At 47.5% G+C, this 13694-nt stretch overlaps 1 protein-coding gene across 2 annotated transcripts; it reads left to right on the top strand.

The window, feature by feature from the left end:
• Positions 1-5405: 5405 nt before the first annotated feature.
• Positions 5406-12498, top strand: LOC114605844 (alpha-2,8-sialyltransferase 8F-like). Of its 2 annotated transcripts, XM_077935402.1 has the most exons (7): positions 5406-5556; positions 6348-6462; positions 7361-7441; positions 8805-8957; positions 9080-9221; positions 10388-10500; positions 12213-12498. In XM_077935402.1, exons 2-7 carry the CDS (start codon positions 6362-6364, stop codon positions 12304-12306), a joined length of 684 nt encoding a protein of 227 aa, XP_077791528.1. In that variant the 5' UTR covers positions 5406-5556; positions 6348-6361; the 3' UTR covers positions 12307-12498. The 2 variants fall into 2 exon arrangements, with proteins under 2 accessions (XP_077791528.1, XP_077791529.1); XM_077935403.1 differs by lacking the exon at positions 10388-10500 and having other exon boundaries at positions 12213-12310.
• Positions 12499-13694: the final 1196 nt, after the last annotated feature.

Below are 13694 nucleotides of genomic sequence, written 5' to 3'. Positions count from 1 at the left end.
GGTTGCCCTGGAACTGATGCTCAGTGGTGTTGTAAACAAAACCTGCCCTTTTCCCCTTATGGGGTATCCAAGAGCCTTTATAGAGTCCTTACGTAGGTTCCCTATTGGTAGGAGAAAATAACAGAGGCCAACCAGAGAATATTGAGAAGCAAAGCAGCTAGTAAGCCTGATCTTTATTAAAGCTGTTGCAACAGGGTGCTCCCCTCACCTGCAGGAAAGGAGGACCCAGAATCAAGGTGTGCCCCCCATTATATAGACATTTTAAATTCCCTGCCCTGGAGCTCAAGACCACTCCTCCATACATCATACATACATCACAGTGTAATCCAAGACCACCCCCCACAAACATCATACCTACATCACAGAAAAGGCAGTCTACAACAGAAATCTGAGTGCGTTGTTTATCTCTTGTCTGGCAGGTTATCTGATAATGCCTTATCTGATTGCCTTTTCCTGGTACAGCCATACCTCATGTTACGGATGCTTCAGGTTACATCTTTTCAGGTTGCCTCCCGCGGCGACCCAGAAGTACCGGAAAGGGTTACTTCCGGATTTCGCCGCTCGCACATGCGCAGAAGCGCCAAATTACACCATGCGCCTGCGCAGATACGGTGTTTCAGGTTTCTCTCTTTTCAGGTTGTGAACGGGCCTCCGGAATGGATCCTGTTTGCAACCAGAGGTATCACTGTAGTCTGTCAGCCTTTGAAATGGTGATTACTAAATTCCTGTAACAAAGAAGTTTTTTTTTTCACCTCCTGCGTCCTTGCAGAGAAACATTTGGTCAGCTTGGGAGTCAAAATGGTTTCAGGACTGTCTTCCTGTGCTGCTCCAGACATGCGGTTTGCTTGGTACATTTATGAACATTTAAAGCCATGGTTTTCCCAGTAGTGATGTATGGAAGTGAGAGCTGGACCATAAAGAAGGCTGATCGCCGAAGAATGGATGCTTTTGAATTATGGTGCTGGAGAAGACTCTTGAGAGTCCCATGGACTGCAAAAAGATCAAACGCATCCATTCTTAAGGAAATCAGCCCTGAGTGCTCACTGGAAGGACAGATCGTGAAGCTGAGGCTCCAGTACTTTGGCCACCTCATGAGAAGAGAAGACTCCCTGGAGAAGACACTGATGCTGGGAAAGATGGAGGGCACAAGGAGAAGGGGGCGACAGAGGACGAGATGGTTGGATAGTGTTTTCGAGGTTACCAGCATGAGTTTGACCAAACTGAGGGAGGTAGTGGAGGACAGAGGTGCCTGGCGTGCTCTGGTCCATGGGGTCACGAAGAGTCGGACACAACTAAACGACTAAACAACAAAATTATATATCTAAGACCTTAAAAATCTTATTACGGTGGCTCCATCCGGTGCTATACCAGCTGCACTGGCTCCCGGTGGAGTACAGGATCAGGTTTAAGGTGCTGGTTTTAACCTTTAAAGCCCTATACGGCCTAGGACCCTCGTACCTACGGGACCGCCTCTCCTGGTATGCCCCACAGAGGAACTTACGGTCTTCAAATAAAAACATCTTGAAGGTCCCAGGCCACAGAGAGGTTAGGCTGGCCTCAACTAGAGCCAGAGCTTTTTCGACTGCGGCTCCAACCTGGTGGAATGCCCTGTCGCAAGAGACAAGGGCCCTGCAGGACTTGACATCTTTTCGCAGGGCCTGTAAGACAGAGCTGTTCCACCAGGCCTTTGGTCAGGGCGCAGCCTGACTCCCTCCTTTGGCAATCTCTACAAAGCTTTAGTCTATGGTTGCCATCAATTTGTATTTTAATTAATTTTTAGAATGTATTTATAATGTTGTACTGTTTTAGTGTTGTTAGCCGCCCTGAGCCCGGCTTCGGCTGGGGAGGGCGGGATATAAATAAAATTTATTATTATTATTATTATTATTATTATTATCCACTTCGAGATCTTTCCTTTTGTAACCTTCCACCAGAGGTGGGAAGCCACAAATGTGGGCTGGGGGAGGAGGCACTCTTTTCAGGGGTCTTCTTCTGCCAGCCCACCAGAGTGAAATGTCTCTGCTCGTCAGGGAGGAGTCCCAGGCGCTCATGTCGTTGCAGATACACTGGAACCTTGGTTCTCAAACTTAATCCATTCCAGAAGTCTGCTCCAAAACCAAAGCGTGCCAAAACCAAGGTGCACTTTCCCATAGAACGCAATGCAAAACGGATTAATCCGTTCCAGACTTTTAAAAACAACCCCTAAAACAGCAATTTAACTACTCGTTACTATCTAACGAGACCATCGATCCATAAAATGAAAGCAATAATCAATGTGCTGTACTATAAAATAAATAAATAAATAAATAAATAAGTATAAATGAAATAAAATAAAATAAATAAAATAAACCCTTACCTGCACTGATGATAGTCATTGTTTGGATGGGGGGCTTTTATCCATTTCCGCAGTCGCACAATCGAGCTATCAGTAGCTGAACTGGGGTTCCCGGAAAAGCCTCAAAAACAAAAATGCAAAATAAATAACAAAGACAATAGCGCCAAACTTAATCCGTTCTGGAAGTCTCTTTGACTTCAGGAATGTTCAAAAACCAAGGCGCAGCTTCTGATTGGTGACTGTTCCTTTCTTACGCAGACACCTTTTGGCATGTGGTTTCACAAGATAAGGCACTACAAAGAAACAATAGCCACAAGGCCTCTAGCCTGGCTAGTTAGCTGAGCTTATAGGTCTCTGTGTGCGTCAATTTAATCCCCAGAACAACTCTGCAAGGTAGGCAGATGTGAGCAAATTTGTGGCCTGGCGTCCCCTGGTGAGATTCATGGCCAGAGGGCAGTTTCGAAAAACGGGACCATTCCATCTCGCCTGCTTACGAAACCTGGGTGGAAAAGGTGTTCTTGCACACCTGGAGTTTCAAGGCGTTCTCCGTACACCTGGAGGGGGGTGGGGTGGGAGGCAGGAAAACCTGGATATGTCAAATCGACCTTGGAGGTCCAGCAACCCCAGCTGACACACTCTGCAACGGTGCAAACAAACGACGGCTGGCCTAACCCCTTGGAAGCCAGTAATAAATTGCTAAATAGAATCATAGAATTGTAGAGTCAGAAGGGACCCCGAGGGTCATCCAGACCAACCCCTGCAATGCAGGAATCTCGACACGCAGTCCCCCATCCAATTTGAAACCATACCGGACCCTGCTTAGCGTTGCAAATGTGCTAGTGGTTTTATGGCTGCACCGTGTAATTCAGGGGAGCAGCTGGAGCTGCACAGAGTACAATTCAAAGTGTTGGTGCTGACCTTGAAAGCCCTAAACGGCCTCGGCCCAGTAGACCTGAAGGAGCATCTCCACACCTATCGTTCTGACCGGACGCTGAGGTCCAGCTCCGAGGGCCTTCTGGCGGTTCCCTCCCTACGAGAAGCCAAGTTACAGGGAACCAGGCAGAGGGCCTTCTCGGTGGTGGCGCCCGCCCTGTGGAACGCCCTCCCATCAGCTGTCAAGGAAATAAACAACTATCTGACTTTTAGAAGACATCTGAAGGCAGCCCTGTTTAGGGAATTTTTTTAACGTTTGATGTTTTATTGTGTTTTTAATATTCGGTTGCAAGCAACATAATGAACATGGCACTGGGACCAGGTGCGCAGCCTGGGAGTCATTTTGGACTGACAGCTGTCCATGGAGGTGCAGATCAATTCTGTGTCCAGAGCGGCTGTCTCCCAGCTCCATCTGCCAGCAGAGGTGCATGCTCTGGTTATCTCCTGCTTGGACTACTGCAATACGCTCTACGTGGGGCTACCTTTGAAGGTGACCCAGAAACTACAACTAATCCAGAATGCGGCAGCTAGACTGGTGACTGGGAGTGGCTGCCGAGATCACATAACACCAGTCCTGAGAGATCTGCATTGGCTCCCAGTACATTTCTGAGCACAATTCAAAGTGTTGGTGCTAACCTTTGAAGCCCTAAACGGCCTCAGTCCTATATACCTGAAGGAGCATCTCCACCCCCATCTTTCTGCCCGGACACTGAGATCCAGCACCAAGGGCCTTCTGGCGGTTACCTCCCTGCGAGAAGTGAGGTTACAGGGAACCAGGCAGAGGGCCTTCTCGGTAGTGGCGCCCACCCTGTGGAACGCCCTCCCTTCAGATGTGAAGGAAATAAGCAGCTACCCTATCTTTAAAAGACATCTGAAGGCAGCCCTGTTTAGGGAAGTTTTTAATATTTAACGCTGGATTGTTTTTAACACTTAGAATTATAGAATCATAGAGTTGGAATAGACCACAAGGGCCATCGAGTCCAACCCCCTGCCAAGCAGGAAACACCATCAGAGCACTCCTGACATATGGTTGTCAAGCCTCTGCTTAAAGACCTCCAAAGACGGAGACTTATTGATACCCTGCCCATCTGGCTGAGTTTCCCCAGCCACTCTGGGCAGCTCCCAATCAAGTGGCTTGGTTGACCACACTCCTTGGCAGCAAATTCCACTGTCAAACAGCTCTTACTGTCAGGAAGTTCTTCCTAATCTTCTTTCTTGTAGTTTGGATCCATTGCTCCGTGTCCGCTTCTATGGAGCAGCAGAAAACAGCCTTTCTCCCTCCTCTATATGACATCCTTTTATATATTTGAACATGGCTATCATATCACCCCTTAACCTCCTCTTCTCCAGGCCAAACATGCCCAGCTCCCTTAGCCGTTCCTCATAAGGCATCGTTTCCAGGCCTTTGACCATTTTGGTTGCCCTCCTCTGGACACGTTCCAGTTTGTCAGTGTCCTTCTTGAACTGTGGTGCCCAGAACTGGACACAGTACTCCAGGTGAGGTCTGACCAGAGCAGAATACAGTGGCACTATTACTTCCCTTGATCTAGATGCTATACTCCTATTGATGCAGCCCAGAATTGCATTGGCTTTTTTAGCTGCCGCGTCACACTGTTGGCTCATGTCGAGTTTGTGGTCAACCAAGCCACTTGATTGGGAGCTGCCCAGAGTGGCTGGGGAAACTCAGCCAGATGGGCAGGGTATCAATATATTATTATTATTATTATTATTATTATTATTATTATTATTATCATCATTATTATCATTATTATCATTATTATTATTATTATTATCTTCCCACGCCAAACAAACACGCCACACACCGAAAGCACATTTTCTCCAGCAAAGAATCCTGGGAAGCCTAGTTTCTAGGGTGCCGTGAAACGTAGTTCTGAGTTGGGCGTCCGCAACTACAGTTCCCATGATTCTTTGCGGTTGTTTGGGGGGGAAAGGGAGCCACGCCGTTCAAATGAGAGCTTCGCCCAGAAACCGCTGCAGGCCACGCCCTCCAGCAGCACGCTAGCGGCCCATTGGCCAGCCAGAAGGACATGGCCGCTCTTGGGGGGTCCCTGATTGGCCGGCTGCTTGGTATAAGAACCCATGGGACAGGCTGGGCTGAGCCCATTTTGGCTCCGACCTCCGAGGGCTCCATTTCTTCCTTGTTGGGGTTTCTGCCTGTGGGGATTGGGCCAGGAAGAACTGGGGGGGGGGGGGCTGCTCAGCTCCACACAAGGGGAAGGGACCACCCAGTGGGGCAGGAAGCCCCCAAGCATCTCCTTGGGCTGGTGGTATGTAAAATGGGGCAGGCAGAGGGCTGGCTGGAACTCTTTTGTTCGGTCCTGGGTTCAAATGGCGCACCCTGCTCCGTTCATCTCTATTCCTTAGCAAAAACTTTTTTAAAGCTTGGGGTTTTTTGTCCCCCCCCCCCAAAAGAAATACAGTTAGGAAAAATGTCTGTCTGTTTGTTTATATATATACTCCCCTTTTAAATTTTTATTTGCAATTAAACGAGGCATGCGGCGGAACGTAATATTTCCTCTGCAGCTTTCAAAATTGTAGACATTTGAAAACGTTTCTAGGTTTGAGCTGAAATGTTTTGCGATGTTAAAACAAGGAGCTATTTTACATATAATGAAGTGAAATGTTAAAAGAAGGGGGAAAGTGCTTATAGAAATGCTAAGAATTCATTAAAAGATGTTTGGAAGTCAGAAAGAGGGAGGGAAGGTGCTCTGTTTGAGCAATGCTTAAGGTGATAGATTTATGTAATAAAATGTGATTAAATATGGAAAACTCAATTAAAAATTATCTGAAGATAATAATAATAATAATAATAATAATAATAATAATAATAATAATAATAATTTCTCTTCAGTTTACTTGCTATACTGTGTCCCTGCTCTGTCCTCTGTTCCCCAGACTAAACAGGCTTGTTTCTATTGTATTTTAATATTCTGTTGGAAGCCGCCCAGAGTGGCTGGGGAAACCCAGCCAGATGGGCGGGGTATAAATAATAAATTATTATTATTATTATTATTATTATTATTATTATTATTATTATTATTATTTCTCTTGGTGCCAGCGGTTCGTGCCATCATGTCCTTGAACTGCCTGCCCCGGAAATGGCCCCTGGCGCTGGGACCAGTCTGCTTGTTGCTTTTCCTTGGGGTGGCGTTCTTGCTGCTGCATAGAGCAAGGTAAGTTTCCAAGGGTTAAAGGCAGGGGTTAGATAATTTATTACGGCCAAAGACCAGCTCAGATAACATAACACCATGAAAACAGCGTTCATAAAGGTAAAATATACAATCGGAGCAGATTGCAGCAATAGCTCATGAGTTAAAATTGAGTGCGCAGCCTGGGAGACATTTTGGATCCACAGCTGTCCATGGAGGCGCAGGTCAGTTCTGTGTCCAGAGCGGCTGTCTCCCAGCTCCATCTGGTATGCAGGATGAGACCCTCCCTGATCGCAGACTGTCTCGCCAGAGTGGTACATGCTCTGGTTATCTCCCACTTGGACTACTGCAATGCACTCTATGTGGGGCTACCTTTGAAGGTGACCCGGAAACTGCAATTAATCCAGAATGCGGCAGCTAGACTGATGACTGGGAGCGGCCGCCAAGACCACATAACACCGGTCTTGAAAGACCTACAGTGGCTCCCAGTACGTTTCCGAGCACAATTCAAAGTGTTGCTGCTGACCTTGAAAGCACTAAACGGCCTCGGTCCAGTATATCTGAAGGAGCGTCTCCACTCCCATCGTTCTGCCCGGACGCTGAGGTCCAGCTCCGAGGGCCTTCTGGCGGTTCCTTCATTGCAAGAAGCAAAGCTACAGGGAATCAGGCTGAGGGCCTTCTCGGTGGTGGCACCCGCCCTGTGGCACGTCCTCCCACCAGATGCCAAAGAGATAAACTACCACCTGACATTAAGAAGGCGTCTGAAGGCAGTCCTGTTCAGGGAAGTTTTTAATGTGTGACATTTTAGTATATTTTTGGTCTTTGTTGGAAGCCGCCCAGAGTGGCTAGGGAAACCCAGCCAGATGGGCGGGGTACAAATTATTATTATATTATTATTTCTGCCTTCGGCTTCCTTTTCCAGAGAATGGGCTGAAATACAAGAGCAGAAGGAATGCCAGGAACTGATTTGGCTGCTGGAATCTAAGAACCTCTTCTTCGGAAAGTGAGTATTGACACAGGTCGGTGGCCAGCGCTAGAGGTCGCAAGCGACTCGTGGGCTTGTTCCGGCTTGTGACCCAAAATCCACCTCCGCTACCATCACTTTTCTGGTCCCATCTCAAATTCCTGCCCGCAGCTTCCAAAACTTCACCGCCTCTCTACCTTCTCTCCATCTAAGCACCGCGAGCGAGCTTTTGCCAACATGGCGCCCCCCATACTACAATTCCCAGCATCTTTAGGGGCCAGGTGAAAATGTTCATTTTCAACCAGGCCTTGGGCTGATTAACATCTTATTCTCCTTTTAATGTGTTTGGGGGAGGGGGCCTATTGGTTTGTTTTTGTTTTTATCGTGTAATATAGATAGAGAGATGATAGCTTAGATGATAGATGATAGATTAGATGATAGATAGATGATAGATAGATAGATAGATAGATAGATAGATAGATAGATAGATAGATAGATGGATGATTGATAGATAGATAGATAGATAGATATAGACAAATAGATATAGATGATAGATAGATAGGTGATAGAATGCTGTGAACTGCCCCAAGGTCTACAACATAAAGGGCAACATGCAAATTTAATAAACAAACAAAACAAAAGTTCCAGTCTCTACCCTCCACACATTCACCTACCTGTGGTTTAATTACCCTGGTTTCATTTCATGTCTGTTTGCGTTTGGCGGTGAGGTGCAATTGTACATTGTCTGTGCATATTGCCATCAGATCGTGTCTGGTAGCACTGTATTTTGCAGCCATCTTGCATAACCTTTTCAAAAAATATTATTATTATTATTAGTAGTAGTAGTAGTAGTATTAAGGGATGCAGGTGGCGCTGTGGGTTAAACCACAGAGCCTAGGACTTGCCGATCAGAAGGTCGGTGGTTCGAATCCCCACGATGGGGTGAGCTCCCATTGCTCGGTGCCTGCTCCTGCCCACCTAGCAGTTCGAAAGCACGTCAAAGTGCAAGTAGATAAATAGGTACCGCTCTGGCGGGAAGGTAAACGGCGTTTCCATGTGCTGCTCTGGTTTGCCAGAAGCGGCTTAGTCATGCTGGCCACATGACCCGGAAGCTGTACGCCGGCTCCCTTGGCCAGTAAAGCGAGATGAGCGCCGCAACCCCAGAGTCGGCCACGACTGGACCTAATGGTCAGCGGTCCCTTTACCTTTACCTTTACCTAGTAGTAGTATTAATTTTATTAAAAAAGCACACCCACCAGATACCAGGTACAATTCCACACAGCCCTGACCAGAAAGCGAAGTCCTGCTGCGTGAGAGTCTTTGGTCTCCTTCTCTCTCTCTCTCTCTCTCTCTCTCTCTCTCTCTCTCTCTCTCTCTCTCTCTTTCTCTCTCCCGGTGGCAGCTTCCAGTACCGCAAGACATCCAGGAATCAGAAAAGGATCCGTGCCGTCAAGAAGTGGGATATCTGGAATGAGGACAAGAATATCTTGGAGCACGTGCTGCTCACGGAGGAATGCCAGTGGGACCCAGATGCGGCAATTGTGGCCCAGTACAGGTAAAAATACCCTTCCTAATCACCTGATCAGCGCGATGCCCTTGGAGGCGACAGGTGAGGGTGTGTGTGGACCACCTGCCTTTCCTGGCGCATCCCTAAGCTGCCTTCCCTTCCCTTTGCAGGGCAGAACTGGGGCACTGTTGCAACGCTTCCTCCTTGCTCATCCTGACCAAGGAAAACAGCCCTCTGGGATCAAACATCGTCTTTGGGAAGGACGGACGAAAAGTGCCCGTGAGACCTGAGCTGGTGGACCTGCTCCCTGAGGTGCTGGGAAGACTGTTGTTGTTGTTGTATATCTGAAGGAGCGTCTCCACCCCCACCATTCTACCCAGAAACTGAGGTCCAGCTCCGAGGGCCTTCTGGCGGTTCCCTCCCTGCGAGAAGCCAAGTTACAGAAGCCAGGCAGAGGGCCTTCTCGGTGGTGGCGCCCGCCCTGTGGAACGCCCTCCCACCAGATGTCAAAGAGAAAAACAACTACCAGACTTTTAGAAGACATCTGAAGGCAGCCCTGTTTAGGGAAGCTTTTAACGTTTGATGCATTACTGTATTTTAATATTTTGTTGAAAGCTGCCCAGAGTGGCTGGGGAAGCCCAGCCAGATGGGCGGGGTATACATAATAAATTAGTATTATTATTATTACCACTACGACAGTGGTACCTTGGTTCTCAAACGCCTTGGTACTCAAACAACTTGGAACGCAAACACTGCAAAACTGGAAGCAAGTGTTCTGGTCGGACGATCTGAGCGTCTGAGTGCCACACTTCCATTTTGAGTGTTACGCCAAGGTTTTTGCTGTTTATTTTGCATTTTTGTGGCTCTTTGTGTGTGTGTGACTGTGTGGAACCTAGTTCCGCAACTGATTGATTGATTGTGTGACTGCAGTACACTGTTTATTTCTTTCATTTTATGGATCAATGGTCTCATTAAATCGTAAAATTCATGTTAAATGGCTGTTTCCGGGGTTGCTTTTAAAAGTCTGGAACGGATTAATCCGTTTTGCATGACTTTCTATGGGAAAGCGTGCCTTGGGTTTGGAACGCTTTGGTTTTGGAACGGATTTCCGGAAGTTTGAGAACCAAGGTACCACTGTATTATTATAATTTCCTTCTCTTCCTTGGCAAGGAGCTCAAAATGGCTTCAGAATTGCTCTCCCGTACTATTTCAGGCACATGGGTCTTATATTTAGATGTGTGTGCATTTGTGAATATTCCTTCTATATTTGAGACCTTAGAATTCTTATAACATACCCTTGGGGGCTCCCAGGGTGGAATCAGCCTTTGGCCAAACTGCCCCCCCCCCCGGCGGACACAGGGATGCCCAGGGCCACACTCCTGCGTACAAAACCCAGCGTTTCTTTCGCACGTTGATTCTGAAAACGTTTTAAGACACAGATGTTTCGAAATCTCTCCCTTTCCCCTTGAAACCTCCAGAGATCCACCTTCTCGGAAGTTCAGTACGAGCATTGCGCCGTGGTGGGCAATGGGGGAATCTTGCAGAGGAGCCGCTGTGGGAAAGAGATCGACCAGGCAGACTTCGTAATCAGGTAACTCTTCTTTGAGAGTGATTCAGAGCCCTTGAGGTAGGGGGAATGTTCCTTACTATACTTGGGAACACCCTGCTGATTGAGATCAGGCAAGCGCCTTTGCTGTACAGTGGTACCTCGCAAGACGAATGCAAAACTCGCTAGACGAAAGGGTTTTTTGTTTTTTGAGCTGCTTCGCAAGACGATTTCCCCTATGGGCTTGCTTCGCAAGACGGAAACGTCTTGCAAGTTTGTTTCCTTTTTCTTAACACCGTTAATACAGTTGCGACTTGACTTCGAAGAGCAACTCATAGAACGCGGTGTGGTAGCCTTTTTTGAGGTTTTTAAAGACTTTGGTGATTTTCGAAGCTTTTCCAAAACTTCCCCGACACCGTGGTTCGCAAGACGAAAAAAATCGCAAGACGGCAAAACTCGCGGAACGAATTAATTTCGTCTTGCGAGGCACCACTGTAGTACCCTTTGGGCCAAAATATTGTTTCGGCCAGCATACCAGGGTGTTTTGGGACGCGGGTGGCGCTGTGGGTTAAACCACAGAGCCTAGGATTTGCCGATCAGAAGGTCAGCAGTTCAATTCCCTGCGACAGGGTGAGCTCCCGTTGCTCGGTCCCTGCTCCTGCCAACCTAGCAGTTCGAAAGCACATCAAAGTGCAAGTAGATAAATAGGTCCCGCTCCGGCGGGAAGGTAAACGGCATTTCCGTGCGCTGCTCTGGTTCGCCAGAAGCGGCTTAGTCATGCTGGCCACATGACCTGGAAGCTGTACTCCGGCTCCCTTGGCCAGTAAAGCAAGATGAGCGCCGCAACCCCAGAGTCGGCCACGACTGGACCTAATGGTCAGGGGTCCCTGGGTGTTTTAAAAAGTGAGGCGAGCTTTAACCTGTTTTCAACCTGTTGTTATTTTAACTTTTGAAAGTATTCGGTTATTGATAAAAAAACAAATAAATCTTGTTGGTGGACATACTGATTGATTTTGTTTTTGAGGGTTTATTTTTTTAATCCAGCGGTGTATAGATTTTATGAACTGGATATATGGATGAATCACAAAGCCATGGTTCATTCAGCTAATGCATGCCACTGAATTTGCTCGGCTCAAGTTCAGCAGAGGAAGGAAGGAAGGAAGGAAGGAAGGAAGGAAGGAAGGAAGGAAGGAAGGAAGGAAAGAAGGAAGGAAGAGGGGCAGGTTTCTGGAATTGTTCTCAAATAGAAATTAAATCTGATCAGGCCCAGATCTCTTGATATGGTAAAGGTAAAGGGACCCCTGACCATTAGGTCCAGTCACGATAACATATCCCTCCTTGATATGTAACATATCCCTCCTTGATATGTTAGGATGCCATCAATACCCCTGGAACGTAAAACACTTCTGCTTGGTTATCTAAAAGGCACTAGTCTGGAAAATGATGCAAAAATAACGTTCAACCTGCTACTAAGATAAGGTTACCAGATTTTTTTTCAATGAATCTGGGGGGCGCTTTTCGACTTCAATAGAAATGATAGGATTTTGTCAGGGGCCTGATATGTAAATCCAGGGACTATCCCCGGGAAATGGGGACGTCTGGTAACCTTATACTAAGATTCTAACAGCTAAATATTGGGATGGTACAGCAGCATATCTCCTACATTTATGAAATAAGTAAATAGGAGAGTGTTTATATGAGAGCTGATGCAGACTTTGATTTCTTCTTCCATCTCACCCTCTCCTCTTGCAATCCAGGTTCAGCTTGCCTCCCGCCAGGAATTCCTCAGAAGATGTGGGGTCCAAGACGAGTCTGGTGGCCTTGAACCTCAGCAGCCTGGACTCTAAGTAAGAGGAGTGGGGGGCCGGAGGGGGGGTGGCACGCTGAGACGTCTTGTCCATTTGGGGAGCAGGTGCAGTTGGCGATGCTGAGCACCCGCCTCACCCCAAATTAGGTCCAAACTGATACTGGCCTGCTCTCCCAAGAGCGACACTGAGCTCAGCGTAGCTCGCCGGAATAGCAAAGCATTTAAAAAACAGCAAAATGTTAAAAAAAACAAAAACCAACACACAACAGCACATGAATAGCGCAAAAGCAAGCAGCTCAAGAATTCGATACAAGCTCATGATTTAATTGTTCCAAAAGGGCCTTGTGCATAAACAATGGCCGAAAAAGGGCTTCTGTGCCCCAGCGAAAGGGGTTTCGGCACATCAGAAGAGGCATTGGCTTCATCAGGCCCATGTTGGACTCAGTGGCGTAGCAAGGTCAGGTGGTACCCGGTGCGGAAACGGCCTTCGTCCAGTATACCTGAAGGAGCGTCTCCACACCCATTGTTCTGCCTGGACACTGAGGTCCAGCTCTGAGGGCCTTCTGGCGGTTCCCTCCCTGCGAGAAGTGAGGTTGCAGGGAACCAGACAGAGGGCCTTCTTGGTGGTGGCGCCTGTCCTGTGGAACGCCCTCCCACCAGATGTCAAGGAAATAAACAAATATCTGACCTTTTGAAGACATCTGAAGGCAGCCCTGTTTAGGGAAGTTGTTAATGTTTGATGTATTTATCGTGTTTTTAATATTCTGTTGGGAGACGACCAGAGTGGCAGGGGAAACCCAGCCAGATGGGTGAGGTATAAATTATTATTATTATTATTATTATTATTATTATTATTATTATTATTACAGTGGTAACTCGGGTTAAAAACTTAATTCATTCCGGAGGTCCGTTCTTAACCTGAAACTGTTCTTAACTTGAAGCACCACTTTAGCTAATGGAGCTAATTTCTGTTCTCATCCTGAAGCAAAGTTCTTAACCCGAGGTACTATTTCTGGGTAAGCGGAGTCTGTAATGTGAAGCGTCTGTAACCTGAAGCGTCTGTAACCCGAGGTAAAGGTAAAGGGACACCTGACCACTAGGTCCAGTCGTGGCCGACTCTGGGGTTGCGGTGCTCATCTCGCTTTATTGGCCAAGGGAGCCGGCGTACAGCTTCCGGGTCATGTGGCCAGCATGACTAAGCCGCTTCTGGCGAACCAGAGCAGCGCACGGAAACGCCGTTTACCTTCCCGCCGGAGCGGGACCTATTTATCTACTTGCACTTGACGTGCTTTCGAACTGCTAGGTTGGCAGGAGCAGGGACCGAGCAACGGGAGCTCACCCCGTCGCGGGGATTCGAACCGCCGACCTTCTGATTGGCAAGTCCTAGGCTCTGTGGTTTAATCCACAGCGCCACCCGCGTCCCTCCGTAACC

The sequence above is a fragment of the Podarcis muralis genome, chromosome 10 (genome assembly GCF_964188315.1).
Source record: "Podarcis muralis chromosome 10, rPodMur119.hap1.1, whole genome shotgun sequence".
Classification (NCBI taxonomy): Eukaryota; Metazoa; Chordata; class Lepidosauria; order Squamata; family Lacertidae; genus Podarcis; species Podarcis muralis.
Note: the sequence above shows the minus strand (reverse complement) of the source record. Positions and strands in the feature narration are given on the sequence as shown.